The sequence below is a fragment of the Drosophila tropicalis genome, unplaced genomic scaffold (genome assembly GCF_018151085.1).
Source record: "Drosophila tropicalis isolate 14030-0801.00 unplaced genomic scaffold, ASM1815108v1 contig_859, whole genome shotgun sequence".
In the NCBI taxonomy this organism is placed as follows: Eukaryota; Metazoa; Arthropoda; class Insecta; order Diptera; family Drosophilidae; genus Drosophila; species Drosophila tropicalis.
Genome location: NW_027173353.1, coordinates 3,734,435 through 3,756,411, shown reverse-complemented (window position 1 = coordinate 3,756,411; position 21,977 = coordinate 3,734,435). Strand labels below are relative to the sequence as shown.

At 42.4% G+C, this 21,977-nt stretch overlaps 3 protein-coding genes and 1 long non-coding RNA gene across 4 annotated transcripts in view; 2 read left to right on the top strand and 2 right to left on the bottom strand.

Annotated features, from left to right (window-relative positions):
• qin overlaps positions 1 to 21,977 on the top strand; it is a 64,759-nt gene that overhangs the window by 32,706 nt on the left and 10,076 nt on the right. The gene's annotated exons all lie outside the window — the stretch shown is intronic.
• On the bottom strand, positions 457 to 10,025 carry LOC137583067 (uncharacterized). The gene is made up of 2 exons (XM_068297957.1): positions 9,579 to 10,025; positions 457 to 1,743 (listed from the first exon to the last, which is right to left on the bottom strand). Exon 2 carries the CDS (start codon positions 1,483 to 1,485, stop codon positions 820 to 822), a length of 666 nt encoding a protein of 221 aa, XP_068154058.1. The 5' UTR covers positions 1,486 to 1,743; positions 9,579 to 10,025; the 3' UTR covers positions 457 to 819.
• On the top strand, positions 9,481 to 9,839 carry LOC137583069 (uncharacterized). The gene is made up of 2 exons (XR_011033348.1): positions 9,481 to 9,711; positions 9,792 to 9,839. It is a non-coding gene; the product is annotated as an uncharacterized lncRNA (long non-coding RNA).
• On the bottom strand, positions 10,733 to 21,892 carry LOC137583068 (uncharacterized). The gene is made up of 4 exons (XM_068297958.1): positions 21,752 to 21,892; positions 11,885 to 12,079; positions 11,066 to 11,176; positions 10,733 to 10,999 (listed from the first exon to the last, which is right to left on the bottom strand). The coding sequence occupies exons 1-4, from the start codon at positions 21,807 to 21,809 to the stop codon at positions 10,773 to 10,775; spliced, it is 591 nt and encodes a 196-aa protein (XP_068154059.1). The 5' UTR covers positions 21,810 to 21,892; the 3' UTR covers positions 10,733 to 10,772.

The following is a 21,977-nucleotide window of genomic DNA, read 5'->3' as shown; positions in this document are numbered from 1 at the left end:
AAACGTCATTTATCACTAAAAGTTGTCTAAATATTCAAACAAACAAACAAACTAAATAAAAGAGTATAAACTATAAAAAGATCTAATAATATATTTCTTGTATAAGCGAAAGTTTTATTTTAATTTTTAGTCCCAAAGTATGTTGTTAAATGAATATTATAATTGCAGTCAAATAGATAAAAATGAAAGCCTAAAAGTATGCAGGAAAATGTTAAGCTCATGCAACATGAAAAAATGAATATAAGGCGATTTAATTCAAACAAAACAGAGATTTCAATAAAGTTTAACGTTTCTAATGTTCTTTTTACATGCAGTAAAAATCTTTACCTTTCAACTGCAGTTAATAATGGATGTTCGTGGGGGGGCGGAAGGATCCAAATGAAATACAAGGAGTTGGCGGGTGCCAATTTCTTCAGTTTGTGGTGAGCGAGTGGTGAATTAAAACGCACGAGAAACTTCGGTTAACTAAATGTAGGTTTTATTATTTATATAATATTCACAGGTAAACCGGCACACACGGAAATGGTTCGGGTTGAAAGTGATTAACAAATCGTAAAAAAAAATGCAAGAGAACGGGTGTTCGGGTGAAAGGCTCGATTCTTAGTGATGGCGGTGCCCATTGGAAAAAATCAAGTCACTCCTCCTGGTGTGACCGTAGACGCCGAGGATCAAAAAACCCTCCTCACTCCTCACCGCTCACTGCTCTTCGCCGCTCACTGCTGTTCACCCGGTGGCGTGAACATACCGCCCCCCTTGCAACATGTTGCAATTGTCACCCTGGACATATAAAGGATGGGGGACGGCAACGTCCTGGAGCGCCTAGATCCCACAGGAGCCGGAGACGACCCATCCGAACACGGTGCTCTGGGCTGCGGGAGTACCGCTATGACCGGGCACACAGCCTGGTTGGATGACCTCAGGATAGAGGTCTGCCCCGAGCACCACGGATACCGACGCCGGCCGATAGAAGTAGGGGTCGGCCAGGATCAGGGTTGCGAACTTCTCTCGGACCGGCGCCGCCACTTCCCGGATGGGAGTGCGGATGAGCAAGTCCTCTTCGACCCGGAATATAACGTTCCGTCGGAACGTCTTGTCGGACCTCGACTCGAGGACGGCCGTACAGGCTTGGTCGACCCCGACCGTGGTCACAGCTAACCCCAGGGACCGGGCAAAGGAGAGATTGATGCGGCTCTCAGCCGCACACGCATCAAGAAGGACGCGGGTCTCGAAGGATTTCGAGCCATTGCCCAACCGTAGGACTGCGGTGGGCAGGACAGTCGTCGTCCTGGCGTGGAGCAGGGAGGATAACGAAATCTCGGGTGCGCCTTCTGGGGAAGCGGAGCGGTCGGACGATGATCGGGAACGGGGTTGTAGCGGGGGTGCAGCACGACTGGAGGGGGTGATCGGCTGCGACGCCGGGCGGAGGCACGTCGTCTCGGCGGTTGGTCGGCCATGTGGAGCAGGGTATGGTGCCTTTGCCCGCATCGTCGGCAACCATGGCGAGTCCGACACGCGTCGGATGAATGCTCGTGGGCCAAGCAATTGGGACAATATTTATTGATGAGCACCGCCCGAAGCCGCTTTTCCCCTCGGAGGTTTAGGAAGCGCTGACACTGCCGGAGTGCATGAACCCCCCGACAGACCCGGCATCGGTACACGTTCGTGCCCTGTGGAGCTCGTTTGCTGCGGTGGTGCGGCAGACGCGTGGGGGCCATGTCGCTATGAAAGGGCGAGCTGAATGAACTGTAACGAAAGAAATTACGTATGGGGGAGTGGATTAGTCTATGCACGGGAACGAGAAACATGCACGGAGACGAGGACATTCGGAGGAAACATAGAGGGATTAGGAGTCACGATAAGGTTTTAGACTCAGGACTCCTGCTGTCTTGCAACAGAATGAGCTTCGCTACGGGTCTTCGGATAGACCCACGCGCGGTGGTGACATCAGCCACTCGGACGAGGCCGTCAGCCCCGGGCAGAGTGCGCTCAATTCGCCCTAAGCGCCACTCGTTGGAGGGGAGATGATCTTCGGACACGATCACGAGGTCGCCGGTCTGGATGCTGCGAGTCGGTGATTTCCACTTGTTCCGTTTGTGAAGCTCCTTGAGGTACTCACTCTTCCAGCGGCGGCAGAAAGCCTGCTGGATTGCCTTTAGTCGCTGCCATCGGTTGATCAGCGACATAGGCTCGACCAGAATTTCCGGTTCCGCAATGGCTAAGAGTGGTCCTCCAATCAGGAAATGTCCCGGGCTTAGGGCCAGTAGATCCTCTGGGTCCTCACTCATGGGAGAGATTGGCCTGGAGTTTAGGCACGCTTCGATCCTACACAGGAGAGTGGAAAGTTCCTCGAAGGTGTATTTGACAGTGGACGAGGACTTGTAAAACAGGGTCTTAAAACTTTTGACCCCTGCTTCCCACAGTCCTCCCATGTGGGGCGCGCTTGGCGGAATGAACTGCCAGGATAGGATGTGCTGGGGGAATGCCTTCATTATTTCAAGCTTGGTGGCGTTCAGGAAATCTTTTTCGAGCGCCTTTGAGGCCCCTACGAAGGTTTTGCCGTTGTCGGAGTAAATGCGCTGTGGACATTGTCTCCGTGCGACAAACCGAGAGAAGGCTGCCAGAAATCTTTCAGTGGTGAGGTCGGAGGTAGCCTCGAGATGGATTGCCTTCGTGCTGAAACACACAAAGACGCAGACATAACCCTTAGTTATGAGACACGCACGCCCGGTGTAATTTTTGATCTCGAACGGCCCTGCGAAATCAATGCCCGTGTGGGTGAAGGGCCTGGAATACGTGATGCGTTCTCGAGGGAGATCACCCATCATCTGGGTCTGTAGTCGTCGACGATGAACGATGCAGACCTTGCACCCCTTGATGTGGGACTTTACCATGTTCTTTATCCGTGGGATCCAGAATTTGGTGCGCAAATACCGCACCATCAGTTGATTGCCGCCATGCAACGTGATGCGGTGGGCGAATGCGACAAGCAGGCGAGTGAAATGAGTACTATATGGGAGGAGAATAGGGTGACGTTCATCATATCGGAGGGACTCAGCGGCCCGGAGTCGTCCGCAGGAGCGGAGTAACCCATGCTGGTCGAGAAATGGGTTCAGATTGAGTAGAGTGCTGGATGATGGCAGGGGTCGCCCTTCGCCCAGGGCCCGTATCTCCGCGAGGTATTCCCGCCGCTGAGAGGTCCGAATCAAGGCGCGCTCGGCGGAAAGAAGTTCGTCATTGGTGAGGCGAACCGTGGAAGGCGTCGAAATCCTCTTGGTGGCGAAGCGTAGGATGTACGCGATGACTCGTAGAGCCCTACCATAATTCGAGAACCGTTCGCTGACGTCCTCGAGTAGCGTGGTCGCGGTGGTGTGGCACTGGACCCGTTGCTCCAGCTGGGTGTCTGGGAGTTCGTTATGGGGAGTTGGCCAATACTCGGGGGCTCTCTGGAGCCAGTCCGGCCCATGCCACCAGAGGCTGCTGGCCGATAGCTCGGCCGCGGAGACTCCACGGCTCGCCAGATCCGCGGGGTTGTCCTCGGAGCGCACATGTGACCAGCTTTGGCCACTAGTGCTTTCGGAGATCCTGGATACGCGATTGGCCACGAAGGTGGACCAACTGCACGGAGGTTTATTGAGCCAAGCCAACACGATGGTCGAGTCGGTCCAAAACTGGGAGGTTGCAGGTCGGATTGGAAGTTCAGGAACGATCGACGCCCAGAGATCGGCTAGCAGAACCGCTCCGCACAACTCTAGCCGAGGCAGCGAGACTGTTTTGACTGGAGCTACACGGGTCTTAGCCGTTAATAAATGGACGTCTACTTGATTGCCGTACCGAACCCGCACATATAGGGCCGCTCCATACGCTTTCTGTGACGCGTCACAGAAGCCATGAAGCTCCCACGAGAGCTTATCGCTGGTGTTTAGCCAACGGGGAATGCGGAGTCGACTGAGGCCTGGGTAATCCTGCAGGAATTCATGCCATTGCTGCAGCAGGAGAGGCGGCAGAGCATCATCCCAGCCCAGTTCGGTAAGCCAGATTTGCTGCATGAATATCTTCGCTCGGATGACAAATGGGGCTAGCCACCCAGCGGGGTCGAAGAGCTTAGCGATATGAGACAGAACCTGCCTCTTGGAGATCGACTCCTTCAAGGGGGGGTCCGCTGTGGTGAAGAAGAAGACGTCCTCAGCAGCTTGCCATCGAATACCCAAGGTTTTTGCGGTGCTCGCGTCTTCCAGCTCGAGAAAGTCCTCTCGCAGCAGGTGCTCTCTCGGAATGGCTTGAAGTACTTCCTTCTTATTGGAAGTCCACTTCCGAAGCGGGAATCCCGCAGATTGGAGGACCGCTTGAAGCTCTCGTATGGCGAGACGAGCGTCGGCTTCAGTGTGAGCGCCGGCAAGGACATCATCAACATACATGTAGTTCCGAAGGATTTCGCTCGCCTGAGGATACATCGTTTGCACGTCTTGTGCCAGTTGTAAAAGGACTCGGATCGCCAAGAATGGCGCGCAGTTAACCCCAAACGTGACAGTTTGTAACTCGTAATCCTGAATATTGCCGCAGCGGTCTCGGTAGAGGATCCGCTGAAAGGGGGTATGCCTGGGATCGACTCGGATTTGTCGATACATCTGCGTTATGTCGGCATTGAAAACGAATTGAAAGAACCGCCATTTCAGTACCTGAAGCGTGAGGTCGGCCTGAAGAGTAGGACCGGTGTGCAAGACATCGTTGAGGCTGACGCCTTGTGTGGAGGGGCTCGACGCGTTAAATACCACGCGTACCTTAGTGGTGGTGCTATCGGGCTTAAACACCGCATGATGGGGGAGATAGAAGTTTTTCCCATCTTGAGGCGGCGTCACCCGAATCATATGACCCAATTCCTCATATTCTTGAATAATGGCATCGTACTGCGTTTTTAGAACCGGATCCTTGAGAAGGCGTGCCTCATTCCGCAGGAATTGAGCCAGCGCGATCGGTCTTGAGTGGCCCAAGTCAACGCTATTCGGACCTTTGAACGGTAGGGACACAACATATCGGCCGTCCTTTCCCCTTTGGGTGGTCTCCTGGAAGTTCCGCTCGCAGAATGCGTCATCCTCCTTTTCCGGCTTTGCGGGAAGGTCTTCCACCTCCCAAAACTTGGTGAGGAGTACATCAAGCTTTGCTTCGGGACTAACTCGCGTCTGTGCCGCGAAAACGGATCTAGACACCGGGGGGTCAGGAGTGATAGCCCCACACAGAACCCATCCAAAGATGGTTTCTAGCCCGACAAAATCACCAATATCCTTTTTGATCCGTTCTCCGAGGATGTGGGGAAACAGGTCTACACCGATGATCATGTCAATAGGCGCGGGCTTGTTGTAGTACGGGTCAGCCAGGGGGCGATCGAGGCACTGCGTCGGAACCGTATTAAGGAATGGAGCTGTTGGAATGGCCCCTGACAATTTGGATACGACCAGGGCGGAGACCTCAATCTTGTTCAATCTGTCACACGGGGGAGACAGCATTAGCAGACACACCTTGTCGGCGCAGCCTCCATCACTCTGGCCCATGCCAGTAACCGCGGCGTCTACTGGGTAGAAGGGGGGCTGGACCATGCTGAAGACGCGTTCGGAGAGAAAAGTTGAATCGGCTCCCGAGTCGATCAACGCCCGAATATGATGATCCACACCACGATGGTGCAGAGTGACAATCGCAGTGCCTAAAAGGCCTCTGCCTGGGGTAGATGCAAAATAACTTTGAGCATTTGTGAGCTGGTCGCTCGCGGACGGGCGCTCTGTGACGCTGGATGGTGGGACTTGCGCAGCGGATGGCGAGGGCACGGACACATCACTAGGATGCAACAGCGTATGATGACGTTCCTTGCAGGTATGGCAATTATGCGCACTGGAGCAGCCCTTCACTTGATGACCGCGGGCAAAACAGTTCAGACAAAGTCCCTGCTGTCTAATGGTTTCCAGCCGCCTCTGAACAGGCATATCAAGGAAACTAGGGCAGAGCCGTATTGGGTGATTTTCCCGATGGCACAGCTTGCAAGACGCCGATTTGAGCTGAGCTTTCGCTGGAAACGCTTGGACTTTCATCGTTGCAGAGGATTTGCGGGGGCCAATGGGGATGGCTTGGACACTTGGGGCCGACTTATGTTCGTCGGTGGCATCCAGGACCCGATACCGATCGGTAAGAAATTGGTTCAAATCGGACCACGTTGAGACGACAGTCTTATTGGGCACTGATTGCTCCCACAGGAGGATTGTGGCCTTCGGCAATTTACTAGTGCAGATGGCGATAAGTAGGACATCCCAATTCTCAGTACTAACACCCGAACGCTCAAGTGCGGTAAGACACCCTTGAAACGCGGTCTGCAGCTCTCGCAAGGATTTGCCCGACTCTTGTGCCACCGCGGGAATCTGAAGGAGTTGTCTGGCTTGAGTCATGACCAGCAGACGGCTGTTTTCGTACCGTGCGGTGAGGTTCTCCCACGCGGCCTGGAAACCCTCATTCGTCAGGGGGGACTTAGCCACGATGGTTCTCGCTTCCCCTCGCGTCTTGGCGTTCAAGTGATAGAGCTTCTCCACTTGTGACAAATACGGATTGGCGATATAAATGGCGGCGAACAAATCGCGGAATGTGGGCCATGCTAGGCTGTCGCCATCAAATGTCTCTACCTCACACGGAGGAACTCTATGCCCCGGTGGCCCCGACGGAGCGGTTGGCTGACGCCTAAGAGTCGTCATCTGTACCGAGAGCTGTTCGATGCGTTCTCCGAACAACGTCCCGCATCGCACATATGCCGCGTAAGCGGATTCGTGCTTCGCCTTGATGTGGCTTATGTTTGCCAAGCTTTCCTCGTCGGCTTGGATTGTCAAGGCCTTGTGACAACGGGAGTATTCCATCTCGACAGTTGACCAAAGGGATTTGAGCTGCTCTAAGTGCATTTTAATGGAAAACAAGGGCACTTCAGAAGTTAGAGCTTCACTCTCGCGAGCTTCAAACAGAGTCAATGCGTCGCACGCTATAACGAAATCGGAAAGGGACATTCTGGAGTGTTCTCTACGCTGTTGTGATACGGATCGGGTGACGGGAGCGTCAGAACAGTGCGTCACAACAACGTGCGGAATCTGGGTCTGAGTTGAAAGCTTGGAACGACCTTGGTGTTCCCTCGAGTCTTTAACCGAGAATCTGCGACCCTCAGGTAAGCTGGACGAAGACGGACGGGACCTTGGGGATTCGCTGCGGCTGCGAACTGACGAGAACTTGCGCGAAATATCCGTACGCTTCACGGTCACCGGAGTTGTCGGAGGCCGAACCTTCTCCGGAGTTGCAGAGGGAGACGAAAGACTGTTGGACTTCGGCGCAGTCTTGGACGGCTCCGTGGACATACTCAGGGGACGAGCTTACCGACGAACACCGCGTTTGTGCGCGTCCCTTTTTTTTGTTTTGGAAGTGAGAAGTGGACTGTATGGGGACGCAAGAACTTCCTCACTGTGCACCGCAGGATTGCGGGAGAATTTTCTCGCGTGTGGCTCGGAAACGAAGCCTCTTTAATGGGGATAGATGCGGAATAATATACGAACGCACGAATGCGGATTGAAAATTACCGATGGGAGTACGTATAAAACAAAACACGGATGAAATATATAAACAAAGATGTATAGGATAAAAGGAAAATACGTTTTTATATAAATCTGGATCTGGATATATATGTGTGCGCAGAATAATGGCCGGAAAAATTGTATATATAATTTATAAATATGGACGGAGATATAAATATGGGCCCGATAGTGCTGGAAAAAATATATATATATGTATTTATTTAGAAATATGGGCGGATATATATATGAGCGCAAAAGGCTGGCCGGAAAAAATATATATATAGTTTTTAAAGCTGAACGGATATATAAATATGGGCCCGATAGTGCTGGAAAAAATTTATATGTGTTTATTTATAAATATGGGCGGATATATATTGAGCGCAAAATACTGGCCGGAAAAAATATATATATAGTTTTTAAATATGAACGGATATATAAATATGGGCCCGATAGTGCTGGAAAAAATTTATATGTGTTTATTTATAAATATGGGCGGATATATATATGAGCGCAAAATACTGGCCGAAAAAATTATATATATAATTTATAAATATGGACGGATATATAAATATGGGCCCGATAGTGCTGGAAAAAATATATATGTATTTATTTATAAATATGGGCGGATATATATATGAGCGCAAAATACTGGCCGAAAAAAATTATATATATAATTTATAAATATGGACGGATATATATATGTGAGCGCAAAAAGTTGGCCGGAAAAATTATATAAATGATTTATAAATATGGACGGATATATAAATGTGGGCACGATAATGCTGGAAAAATATATATGTATTGTTTTATAAATATGGGCGGATATATAATTAGGCGAAAAAAGAGAATCGGAAATAATGTGATTTAAATTTGGCGCGCTTGAGCCGCCTATCGATATCACGACTCGACTCACGTGTCACCACTACTCCGAAAACAGCTGTCGGCCGCTGTTTATATATTTGGTTTTTGATTTTGTTGTTTAATTATGTATGTGAATAATTTTTTTTTGTGGTTGTGCGGAAAAACCAAGAACAAGTGTTGTGCGGAAAAACAAGCGAGTGTTGTGCGCAAATAAAACAACCGATCAATGCATATGGACAGATGCTTTGATCTATGTGTGTACGTACATGCATAAGTACACAGGTGAGTATAGATATGTATGCACACGCGTTGTTCACAACAACAAAAAAAACGTAAGTAATTGTAATTTAATTGGATGTGGGGTTGTGTTAAATCAATGCGCGACACCGAAATGTATTATGCGTTGTGGATATGTACATATGTATGTGCAATGTATGACTATGTAAGCATATACATATGTATGTATGTACGTATGTAAGCAAGTGCACCGGTATCCAAAGACGCGCGTGAGGAAATTAATTTCGCACCTAATTCGAACGCGCAAGAAATCGCGGTGCATACGTGAAGTGCTATTTAAAAAAAAAGAATATTTTTTTTGCCTTTTGTGTCGTGGTAAATGTGCGAAGGGATTGTATGTATATGGATATGTATGTACATATGCGCGTACATCAACAGGTGACGATGTATGTATGTACGTAGATACGCGCGTGTGGAAATAAGTTTGGCATTAAAGATTATTATTCCAACACATAAGAAAACGCGGTGAACACTTTGATTTTTATTTTTCCCTATTTTTTATAACACTTTAATAATTTTTTTTTTTTTTTTTTAAACTTTTACGCGGATTTGGCAAACAGCTGTGGAAATTACATGTACATGTGAATGCATATGTAAAAAAGGTGGATTTGGACAAGTGCGAGGAAAAAAAAAACATAAATGAAAATGGATAATCGTGGAATGTAAAATGAGAACGTTGGACAATCACGCTAAGGATTAGGAACTACCATGAAACCTTGGAACAGGTCAGGTATGTACATACAATATGTAAAAGTGTGTAGGTCGCTATGGAGAAGCGGGAAAACCTCACACTTTTAGTAGTATGTAAATGAAATGAATAATGAAATTTTGTACTTATCAGGAATTCCGCCGATGCAAGCTGGAGGAGCGGAAGGATATCCGGCTCGAAGGACCAATGTTCGTGGGGGGGCGGAAGGATCCAAATGAAATACAAGGAGTTGGCGGGTGCCAATTTCTTCAGTTTGTGGTGAGCGAGTGGTGAATTAAAACGCACGAGAAACTTCGGTTAACTAAATGTAGGTTTTATTATTTATATAATATTCACAGGTAAACCGGCACACACGGAAATGGTTCGGGTTGAAAGTGATTAACAAATCGTAAAAAAAAATGCAAGAGAACGGGTGTTCGGGTGAAAGGCTCGATTCTTAGTGATGGCGGTGCCCATTGGAAAAAATCAAGTCACTCCTCCTGGTGTGACCGTAGACGCCGAGGATCAAAAAACCCTCCTCACTCCTCACCGCTCACTGCTCTTCGCCGCTCACTGCTGTTCACCCGGTGGCGTGAACAATGGATATCAATTTGTCTTATAGGGCCATAGCCCTTTTCATCAAAAGGGAATGCAGAATCAGAAACCCAAGTAAATATGGTAATTCATCTAAGAAAAATTGGGTTTAAATGCATATTTCTTGGCCATTATATCTCAAAAGTCAGACGTTTATTTCACGTTTAAAATATTGTTAACTTGTTTTAATGAATAAACTGCAGATCACTTTAATTAGTTTGCCTAGAAATATTTATATATTTTATTTATGTAAAGAAATTTAATATTTACAATACTTTAAATTTTTATGAAAAATATAGAAATATGACTTAAAACTATTAATGAAAATGTATCTTAACTTACAAATGTCAGCAAACGTGCCAATAGTTTGCACTAATGAGAACAACTAAAAATAAATGCATATTTTACAAATTTTAACTTTAACGATGTAAAAAGTAAAAGAACCAATTTAGTAGAAACATCAAAAATGGCTTATTCCTTATATTTTCGGCTCATAACGAGATGTATTTTTGAATTTACAAGATTAGGATGACATTGGCAAACATCATAAGGATTTAAATGTATACACTAATTAATGAAGCAAACAAAAAGCACATTACATTTGTTTGCACACGTTCGTCAAATAGCATCCAGTAAAAGTGAAAAGAAGATCTAAATTTGAATTACATTTACTCTAAACCTAAACTAAGTAAACTAATAGGCCGTCTCAAAAATGAACAAAGGAAGTTTCTGATTGTTCACGTGCCTTAGTTGAAAATATCATCAACCAATTCCTTGGTTATAATGCGATGAGGTCGTGTTGGATTCACTTTAGGGCGTTGATATAAACGCGCATTGATCGCATACAGTCTGGGTGAGAGATCACAGCGAACATTGAACCACCAATCACAGACAAAGACAGCCTGCGAGAATTGAGTGCCATTGGGACAAAGGAATGATGCCTGCCTTCCATCAATGTCGCAATAGTGCCAGCCTACAAAAGAGAGAATGCTCTAGTCAAAATTCAATTGCTTTTGAGTGGAGAGAGACTGTGACTTACCTTGACACCTGGTCTCCATGTCTGCAAAGAATCCGGGATATTCCTGTTCATCGCAATAGAAGTTTGTATAGGGAACAGCCGATAGTATGGGATAGTCAACGCCTGGACGACCTGCAAATGATTTTGTTATTGCAATTAGCGATACAGCAAACCAAAACAAAAAAGTGCGTTTCCAATCAATTTCACTTCACCAGACTTTTACTTAAAAGAAAAACCCGTATCCACCACAGGCAACTAAAAACAAACCAAAAACGCACCAGAAATGTCAAATGCAGTTGCAGACCGAGCCCCCAACATAAAAAATGTGCCAAAAAAACAAAAAATGTTTACTGAATGCTGCTCGGTTGACATAAACAAATCTGTCGTTGCCCCTTTCCAAATGACTCACGGGAGGCTCGTGGCTCTGTGGACTTTATTTGGGCAGCAGGAGGAGGATACTCGTCGCATCTGTCGCTAATAAATGAATTTACGAGTAGATGCAGTTCTGTGCCAAATATTCGGTTCGGAAAAATAATTTAAAACAAAAAAAAAAAAGGGGAGAGAATGAACCCAAAAAAATAACCGCGTTTGTTTGCTATATTTTGTGTCCTCGGCATGAAGTGATGCATTTCTTCTTGCTGTGCATGAAAATGGCAAAAATTTAAATGGTTTGGTTCGATGGGGTGTGCCTGGTTGTTATTGGTGGGATTGGGTTTAGACTTAATGACCAATGGTACAGGACCAGCCAGGCCATGCATGCATATTGATTGACTTGTCAATAACATGAACAACAGATAGTTGTTGTTATTATATTTGCATTGTATTGTATATAGTACTTACCCGGTATGGATTTACCCAATTCAAGGTATTCCCGCACCGATGGACTTAAAAAATTATCTGGTATCTCTGGTAGATCCTTCTCTTGACTGCCACTCTCATCGTTTTCCAAATCTTGTTGCGGCTCTGGCTCAAAGTTCACTGGTTCGGGGGCACGAGGGCGTTTTGCCCGTTTTGAGCGTACCGTTTCGCGGCAATCTGCGAAAAACAATTGAAATAGATAAATTGATTTCAACAGCCAAACCTTAAAACAAAAATCATAAAGTTCAAGGCTAGTCGAGATGACGTTGCAAAAATCATAAAGTCTTGCGATTTCCTGTGAATTATGGGGGCGCCATATGCTAATATACTTAATGTCAAAAGTAACATTAAAGTAAGGCGCCCCACCCCTAACTAGAGTTAACAAATTAGCCAGCATTAGTCATGAATTCGTAATTCATCTAAAATCACTTATAAATTTTAAAAATTAGCAGTGAAATCTTTGAAAATTATTTATAATTTCTAATTCCAGTTGATTGAAAGGAATTTAGCCTTGACTAAAAGTAAAAGAAGAGCAGAAACTAATCAAACACATCTCGTATTAGTTATTTCTTTAGTCGCTGCTGTTGCTGCCGCAATTGTGCAACATGTTCTCACTGTCACATTATGTTGCTCAATGTGTTGCTGGTGCTGCTGTTCGTGCGGTTGTCATTTTGGTTGTTGACCTTGCAGCATCTTTGGGAAAATAACATGTTAGGCTAGAACATTGCGGTAATTGCTCAATATTAATTTATTTTTGCATAATCTTTCGCATAGAGACCCTCATTAGCTCTGTGATTTGTGACCACAAGAATAACAAGAGACACAACAAAACTTGATTCATTTTTGCTTCTTTGGAACTGTGCACTGCTTCCTCTACAACCCACAACACATTTCGATTAACTCGCCTTGCATTGCCTTGACGTCTTGAATTTAAGTTTAAGCATAAAATGAAAACCCAAAAAACTTGTCGTTAATTTTATTCTACATTTCGCGCAATTTATTCACATTCATTGCCGCCTGGCGCGTTGTTGCAGTTGTCGTTGTGTTTTGTTGTCTCTTTGAGAGTGCTTGTAATTGACCTTAACCTTGTTCCGCTATATGTTGTTACTGTTGTTCGATCATTTAGCCGGCTCAAGTTATTGTAGCATTGTGTAATCCAATGCACTTCAGGTTTTTTGTTCATTTAGCAAGTGAATTTATAACTATGTATGTAGGCCTTTCATCCAATATCAATTAGGTGGACAGGCTACGACTTATTGTTAGTCTATCTCTATCTACAAGGGAACACAATGTTTTAGTTGAATGCAGCTGCAATCTGAGGTGACTAACTGTGAAGCCATTTCATGGCCCAATTATAGACAGAGTGAAAGGCAGCAAGGAAAAAAAACTAACTGAAAGTTGTTAAAACCCATCCATCTTATTCGAGCTGACTTTAATCAATTGCTAATAACAAAAGTTGATTGGACAATAAGGAAAAATCTACAAAATTGGTAAATAAATTGTTGAAAATTTGAAAGATGTAATGAATGATCTTGCTAAGTGCTGCTGTCTTTGATATTCTGGTAAATTTGCAGTTCAAGGCTTAGGTTAGAAAGAGTTTGGATACATTAGAAATAGATTTAGTTTCTTAGAAATCTGTAAAACAATTTATCTTTAATAATGCTAAAGGGAAATCCTCTTTGAATTGGTTTTACAGTTTACATAATGAGTTATGGGGCGGGTCATGGAGTCCTGACAACGGATCAAGAGGATCTGAGGCTTTGCTTCCTCAGATTTGTTTGAAGGATTTGGAGCTGCCACACAACCCGCTCAACATCTCCTAATAGGTTTTCGAACAGACTAAGATCTGGCATCTATCTTTTTTGGATCAAACTAGTCTTACGCCAGCTTACTTAGTTGTTTCGAATGTTTGTCCTGTTGAAATATCCATTTTATAGTCGTTTCCAAAATGGCAAACTTTTCTATCCATACTCCCTTTTCTCTTTTCTCTTACAGATTAATATTAATAGGTTAAGTCCTGTAAATTGTATATTTAAATCCATCCATTTAGCCCACCTCGAGAAAATTAGTTAATTACAGTTAATCACACCACACATACACACACACACATACACACTCAGTCCCAAGGGTAAAAAGCAATTAAGTGCAATCCACAGCAACATAATGCTCAAACCCAGTCATACACCCACACCAAAAACAAGAAAAAAACATAAAATTAATAACAAAATTATTAGCCACACTCCAAACACACACACACACACACGTCTATAAATACCTACTCACACACTCGATGGCATGGAGGCCGACAAATTGCAACATTGAATTTCGTAAAAATGGCAAACAAACAAAAAAAAAAACAACAAAATTTATTACAATTGAAATAATTACTGCGAAAAAAAAAAAAAATCGAATTGTAATTAGAGTCGAACCAGCAGCCAGCACCAAGCACTAAGGATCAATACCAACTGTTGCTGCGGCAAATGTGGCGACAAATTGGTATAGCAACAATATATACACATATATCCAATATCTATATCTATCTACGACAATGTCCAATGGCCACGCATTTCGTTATTTTCGGGGGGCTTAATGTCAAAAGTTGTCTGTGGAGGAGAAAGGAAGGGGAAACGGAGGTGAAAAAAATCACGCATTAAAATGAGAAACATTTAGAGTCAACAGCAGCGGATGCAGTGCGTCATGGCACACCCCTTTGGCACGTCGGGCGTTGCTGCTTTGCTTTGCTTTGCGTTGCGCTTTTTTTTTTTTGTTGGTTGGGGTTAGGTAACCATGGACTATCTCCCTCCTATGTGTTGCAAGCCGCAACAGTGGCCCCTCCTGTATTGCTCTGCTCCTCCAGTGATGGTGGCTGATGGTGTTGCCTGGTGGTTGGTGGCTTGTCGTCGCCAATGCGATTGGGTTTTTTGGTTTTGCAGTCGCATAATTAAAGTAATTGCCTTTCGGTAGAGTGTGCGCGGGAAATTGAGGCAGCTGGGGGAAATTAAACAGCAAAACAGAGCAAAAACGCATTTCACAATTGTAATTGCGTTTCTTGCATTGAAATATTTTGGCGCCTTTTTCGCTTTTGCAATTGATAAAACTTGGTTAACTTGAACTAAATAAATCAAATTGCCATTTAGTTTTGCTTGCTGTCGGTATCTTTTGGGTAGTTTGCCTGCCTGCCTGCCTGCCTGTTGCGTCTAGCCGGGCCAAAACGATTAGCCATGAAATATTTAGGGCCGCCACCTAAAAAGCGCCATACCCACCTGGTCTTGATCATATTAAGGTAGCACATAAATTAGGCCTCATGGTTTTTATCAGTAGCAATTGTTTAAGTTTATGGCATTATTTATGATTCCTTCTCACTAAAGGTAAAGGTAAAAGGAATTGCCTAATTAGTGAGGTTCAATAGTTTGCCATTTACTTCCAATTGTAAATCATATGATAAGATTCATTCATTGAATGGCCTTCCTTTTCTATACAACTTCTAACTAGTTTTCTATTCTTTTACATTCTTCGACTAGAAACTTTATTTTCTACATGCAATTTCTTTTAAAACAGGAAAGAGAGTTCTCAATTAATTTTGAAACAGTTTTCTATGCATCTCAATTGAGTTGAAAATGTTTAAGCTAAAATAAAAAATCAGCAATGCAAAAGTCGCCTCTGGCTATAGTCGGAGACCAATTGTGTTTGGTTTGGTTAAACAAAGTTAGTTGCTCGCTCGTAAATTGTCAGCGGTTAAAAACTAAAAACTAGTGGGCGGTTTTCTTTTTACGCTTGGCGATAACAATCAAAATAAAAATAGGAAAAAAAGAGGAAAAAATAAACGAAACCGCGGCCAAAAAGCTGTTCTAACCGGGCTAAAAATTTTATTTGGCAATTTGCATTTGGCCAAGTTCGTTCTCCCTCCCGTCTCGCCCCTATGCATGAAATAATGGATAAATCCCGATGCCGCCGCCTGGCGGAGCATAACAAATGCATTTGGTTTGCGTTCATAATTTAGAGGTATTGAAATTGTAGGGTGGTGGTCAATGGCACACTAAGGGAGGGGGAAGGGTGAGTGTGTGTGTGGTGGGGGTCGTAGCCGCCTCCCTGCTGCTTTTTGGCTAGACAAAAAGCGCCTTTGAGCTATTTGTGCGCGTCGTCGAACTTGTTTGTTGTATTGTTTTATGCCAGTTTATGCAATGCAATGCATTTAGTCAATAGATTAAGGAGGCTTGCAAACAACAACAACAGCCACATGTATATATTTAAGTTATATATAAAACTTATATTTATGTATATGTGTGTGTAACAAATCGTGACTGCATGAAGTTGCCGTTAAAATCTACGAGTTGGCCCACTAAACTGGCTATCAAGCGACATAAAAGCAAACTTTTTTTTTAGGTGGAGCTCGTTGCACATTTTTTTTTTTTTTTTGTTTGTGGGGCGACAATTTCAAAAGAAAAGAAACCAAAAAGATGGCGTTGCCTTGATTAAACATGTATTAAAGTATATAGAAATGATTCTATATTAAATTATGTATATATAGACTAACTAAAGTTTGGCTAGCTGCTTCATAATAAACATCGACGATGGTGTGTCCAATTCACCTGACAGATTTATGGAAATGTCGTCGCGGTGCATGCAACAGGAAATTCATTTACATAATTTTTGTGTGGTCCATTGCTGGCATTCTTTTGCCCGACGCCTGGTTTGCCTGTCCTGTTCTGTCCTGGCCTGGCCTGACTGACTGTGTGCATTATCCTTTTAATAAGCTGCGAAGCGGGGGACACGTTAGATGTGGCGGTATATGGGAGTATTGCGAGACAGATCCGTGTGGATAATCAGCCTATCAAGGATTCAATTATATAATGAGCTTTATTTATTTTGTGCAGCTTTACGTTGCACATGCAACGTGCCGCCGCAACGTAGTCGGATCAACATCCAATGTCGTTGCATTATCTGCATCTTTCCTGCCCCACAATATGATGCCCAGTTGTTATTGTTGTTGTGAAAGGATGTTTGTGTGAGTGTGTACGTGTGTGTCATGTGGCTTGGCGGCGTCTTTTGCTTTTTATAAATGATTTATTTGCCAATTATTGTCAACAGAATGGTAAAAACATTTCACATTTTGTGTATTTATGACTTCTTAAAGCCCTTAGCCAATCGATTGTCGATTTTCCATAGTCCAAAGATAAAATGAAATCTATTATCTTTCCCTCTCGTACCATAAATTGCTAAACTATCATTTTAATTGACTCTTAATTATGTAAATTTATGGATCGTAAAGCATTAACAACCAATTTCTTGTTGTTAATCGTTTTTCCAGCACACAAAACAGACAAAAAAACTAATTCACCACACTCAAGATTTAGTATCATGCGGAAAGAAGGAAATTTACGCCATATTTTGTAGGGATTTGCAAACCATTATAAGTACATTATATATAAATCTATGTTTAATGTTTAGAAATGACATGTTTTGACCTTTTACCAAACCTTTTCAAAGTTTCAAAGACCCTTCTTATGCCATTATAGGTTAAAAAGAAATTCTTTATTCTTTATATCTTTATTCTATAAGGAATAGAATATATAAATAATTCATCTATAGTTCCTTTGAAGTATTTGGAGCCAATGAAAGCTACTTTCAGCCCCTTTTCATTTCAATTTTCTACCACACAAAATCCATTGTTTGTCTTACCCAAAATCTATTTAATAATAAGCTTTTATATGTAATTATGCATTTTTATTGCATGTTAATTGCATTGAAATACCACACCCCCCCTGGCACACTAAGTGCGTGTGTGTGTGCGTGTGTGTGTGTGTGCGTGTGTGTGTGTGTGTGCGTTTGCGTGTTGTGGCAGTTTTTCATCTGCCATAGCTCATAAATATAAATGACAGAATTTTTCCGCAATTTGTCGCCGCACACACAGAGACAAATTTCATTTTAATTGAAAATTATGCCACAGCATTAACATTAAGCAAGAAATTGAAGTGATCAACAGAAGAGACAGAGATAGAGAGAGAGAGAAAGACAGAGAAAAAGTATAGACGAGGGCAACCAAAATACATGTAAGACTTTTTTTTGTAGCCATTTTAGCCATATTTTTTGTTTTTGGTTTAGGCCTTTTGTCGTGTCGTTGGCCGTCAATTTAATCTTGGCATTTGTTGGTTTGGTTTCTCCTTTAAATATATTTCTTTTAGGTTTATCGTTTTACTGGTTGTCAGGCATAATATTTGCATATGTCAGCTGGGCGGTTCGTTGGCCCAACCAAACCGCATTGCCATTTGACAGTCGTAAAAATTGTTTTCTCATGTGTGCCAAATGTTTGACTTACGCGCAAAAATGTTTGTCCGGTTAAATCTTTTGTGTGTGCGTATTGGCTATGGATTGAGCCACTTCTAATACCCTTACCCAAGAAAAGGGTAAACTTTATTTATTGGCTTGGGTTGGCATAGATGAAAGAATCTAAAGACAAGAGTGTTTATCTAATGTTAGTCTTGATAGAGTAAAGAGAACATATTAGAGAGGGTATAGAAAGGACCACTTGATGCAAGTTTTTTCTATCTATAAATCAATTAATTTGAACATGCAAAATGCAAATGTGTTCAAATATTTTTTTGCGTGCGTGCCCAAGGTTCAGGAGGTGAGGAGAAGACTACGGCGGGGAGGGAGAACAAGTTATTTCCTCCACCTGGCCAATGCCCACAATTGACAACTGCAGCAGCCGTTGGGACCCCAATATATGACATCTCTGGTAGAGAATTGTTGCACCAGCAGCTACAACAACAACAACTGCAAATATTTGTCGTATATCAGGCGATTTTTATCATAAAAGGTTTCCGCTTCGCATAGATTTAGCATTCAAAAAGTAAAGTATTTAAAGACGAAGATTTTTTTTTTCTTGCTTGATCATAAATTTTAGTTGCCATCATTGGAAAATCATTTGCATATTAATGGCAAATGTTTTGACATATTGTTGTTGTTGTTGTTGTTTCATTCCCCCCTCTTCTTTTGTGGCGGATGTTGTTAGTAGTTTTTAGTAAGTTGCAGAGTTTTGCATCGGTTCCGTGAATGGTTAATGTGAGTGGGAAGCCATCAGTTAAGATGGGCCACCATACAACACAAAAGTGCATTCTCAATTATTGCAAAAGCAACAACAACAACAATAAAAAAATGTAAGAAAACAACAACCTAAACAGACACTGAGAGCATTACTGGCAACTTTCAGATATTAGATTGTAAGTTTTAAGTTGGTCTAGACTTTGGAGAGTCGTCACAAAATGTAAAAAGAGACTCCCACAACATTGAAATAGTGGTTGAGGGGGGGAGGATGGGGAAACATTCATATGTATGCACCTACTTATGGCATTTTGTCATTCAGTACACCATAAAAAGTATATCCCATTTGAAAATTAGTAGAAACAATCTATTGCCAAAGTTACCCAGTTAAAGTCACACACAGCGACTTGGATCCTATAAGCGTCTCGATTGTCTCAGCTTCAGACTCTCTATCTCAATCTCATTTATTATAAAAATATTCCAAGCATCATAAACAATTCTAACAACTAAATAATTAAATGAGTTGATTAAAAGGACTTTTGGAATGTTTTAAAAATTGACAATGTTATCCTTGTACAATAATGAGAATGGGATGAAACCTTTCTTAAACTTCTAAGCCTCTTGAGATTTTAATAGAAATTTCGGAAATTTATTTAAGTTGGGAACAAACAAATGAAACTTTTAAACCTAAATTAGTTTCCAAAATGGTCAGAATGCAAATTTTCGTAGGTCTTAGAGGGTTAGCACAAAAAAATTTTAAACTTAAAATTATTTTTAAACAAATTAGGACAAAAGCTAATGAAACTAACTAACTTTTTTGTCAAGAACTGTAGTTGATAAAATCTTAAAACTTTTCTAAAGATGTCTAAATTTGCTGTTCGAAAAGAAGGAAAACAAAATGGGTTGAAAATGGTTTAAATTTTTATATTTAAGAGTGCTTGAAAAGGCATTTAAACAAAATTATAGTCATAATTATTTCGATTATGAACGATAACATATTCCCAGTTTCCCAGATACATTATCTGATCAAATGTTCTTGCATATCACAGCCAATGTACTGTACATACATATGTATGTATGCATGTATTAAGTTGGAATAGTTGTTTTATTGTAATGCAAAATAAAAAACAATTGTCATTGCATTGACATTTGCCACGTTGTTGTTGTTGTAGTCTGTGTCTCTCTGCGCATTTGTGTGGGCAACATTTGACAAAATTAGCTGAATAAGTTTATTAAACAAATAACTAACCACGAGTAGTAATAAACAAATTCAATGGCATAGCATGGCTGTTAATTAAAAGACAAAACTAAAATCTCAGCTTGAAACTGAAATGGCAAAGAACACAGCAAGCACAAGGCAAAGGCGGATGATTGCCTCATTTGTGGATGGCTTTTTGTATTAATGCCGCATAAAATGTCGTGCAGTTTCAAGAACTGTAAGGCCGAGAGTGAGAGAGAATGAGATAGACTGTGATTTTGGGTGCGGACAACCTTCAATTCTCGATGCAAATGTCAAACGTAGTACAGGGAACTTTCCTGTCTGGCCCCAAACCCACCCAATGATGATGATGATGATGATGATGTTCGTTATGATGTTGAATACTTATGCTTGGGTTGAAATTAGAAAGTCTTTTGGGTTTTTGCAAAACCAAAACGAAAACCATCAGGTGTAGCAGTCGCAGCAGCAGCAGCAAAAGGCTCATAAATAATGTGAACTTTTGTCGACTCTCGGCTAATAAATAAATACTTGTACCGGGTCGTGTCGTATGCTTGATGATGCTTAGATGATGCAAGGCGTCTCTCCTCTTGCCGGCAGCCAGTGACCGTCCGGGGTCCGGTGTCCGTTCGTTCGGTCATGTTCCATAACATACACGCATGCCTGAAGCTGCCGCCAAGTGACCATAAAGTGCCACCAAGTGGTGCCCAACCACCAGCAGCATTTACAACTACAACAAACAGCCATAAAATGCAATACATTGGGCCGAGTCACATACAAAAGTGATTTTGGCTTGCGGTTTTGTCAGCCAGCCAGCCAGCCCGCGCTTGACACATCAAGGCGGTCCGTCGGTCGCTCGTTCGTCCCACTCCCGGGCAACGTATACGCCTCCAATGCATCAGCAGCATGACGGTGTCGACGCATCTTGTAATCTGCTTGAATTTATTGCATTCGACTTTGGGTTTTGGTTTTTGCTTTATGTAATTTGATTTAACTAAATCCAAGCAAAAGTTGTTGTTGTCGTTTTAATAGTTGCTATGACCATAAACTACATTCCATTCTTGTTCATATAAACTGAAGTTGGCTACAAAAACCAACCACCCATCTTTAAATGGTCGAAACCAATCAGAGGAGTTGATGGTCATTCTTCTACAAACACAATCTTCTATGATCGTTTCTACATTTGCTTGAAATCTACAGTCTTTAAAGCTCTTGAGTTATCTTAATTGAATTTAATGTTTCATTCTTGTCAATTACACAGATAAAATCTTTTAACTTTTTATATAAGTTTTACTTAAGAGTTAGATTTATTTAGTTTCCCACACACTTTGACAGTTATGTAACTTGTCTTAGGCTCAACTCTACAAGATGTTGCCTATAAAACAAATGGAAAAAGGAATAAATTTATATTAAAATCACCTTGATTTCACTTTCTATTACCAATTAATTTTAGTTTCAATATTTAAATTATGCTTTAAAGAAAATATTTTGTTAAAAATTTGCAAATGTTTTTATTGAAGTCTAAAGAGATTTTGTCATTGGACATTAGTTTTTTTAACAAATTCATTTACTTTCGCTTTTTCCCCACTTACCTGTAAATAATAAATATCCACAAATGAGAATCAACAGAAATGTTATCCTTGGCAACATGTTGTTGTTGTTGTTGCTGTTAATTTGTTAAAAGGAGGAAAATGAAATTTCAGGTGATCACTTTTCCTTTTTTTGTTTTGGTTGGTGAATGTAAATTAAAACTTTTCGTTTATGAATTATAACTAAACAACAACTAGCAAGATAATTTAAGTATTTTGTCCAAAACCA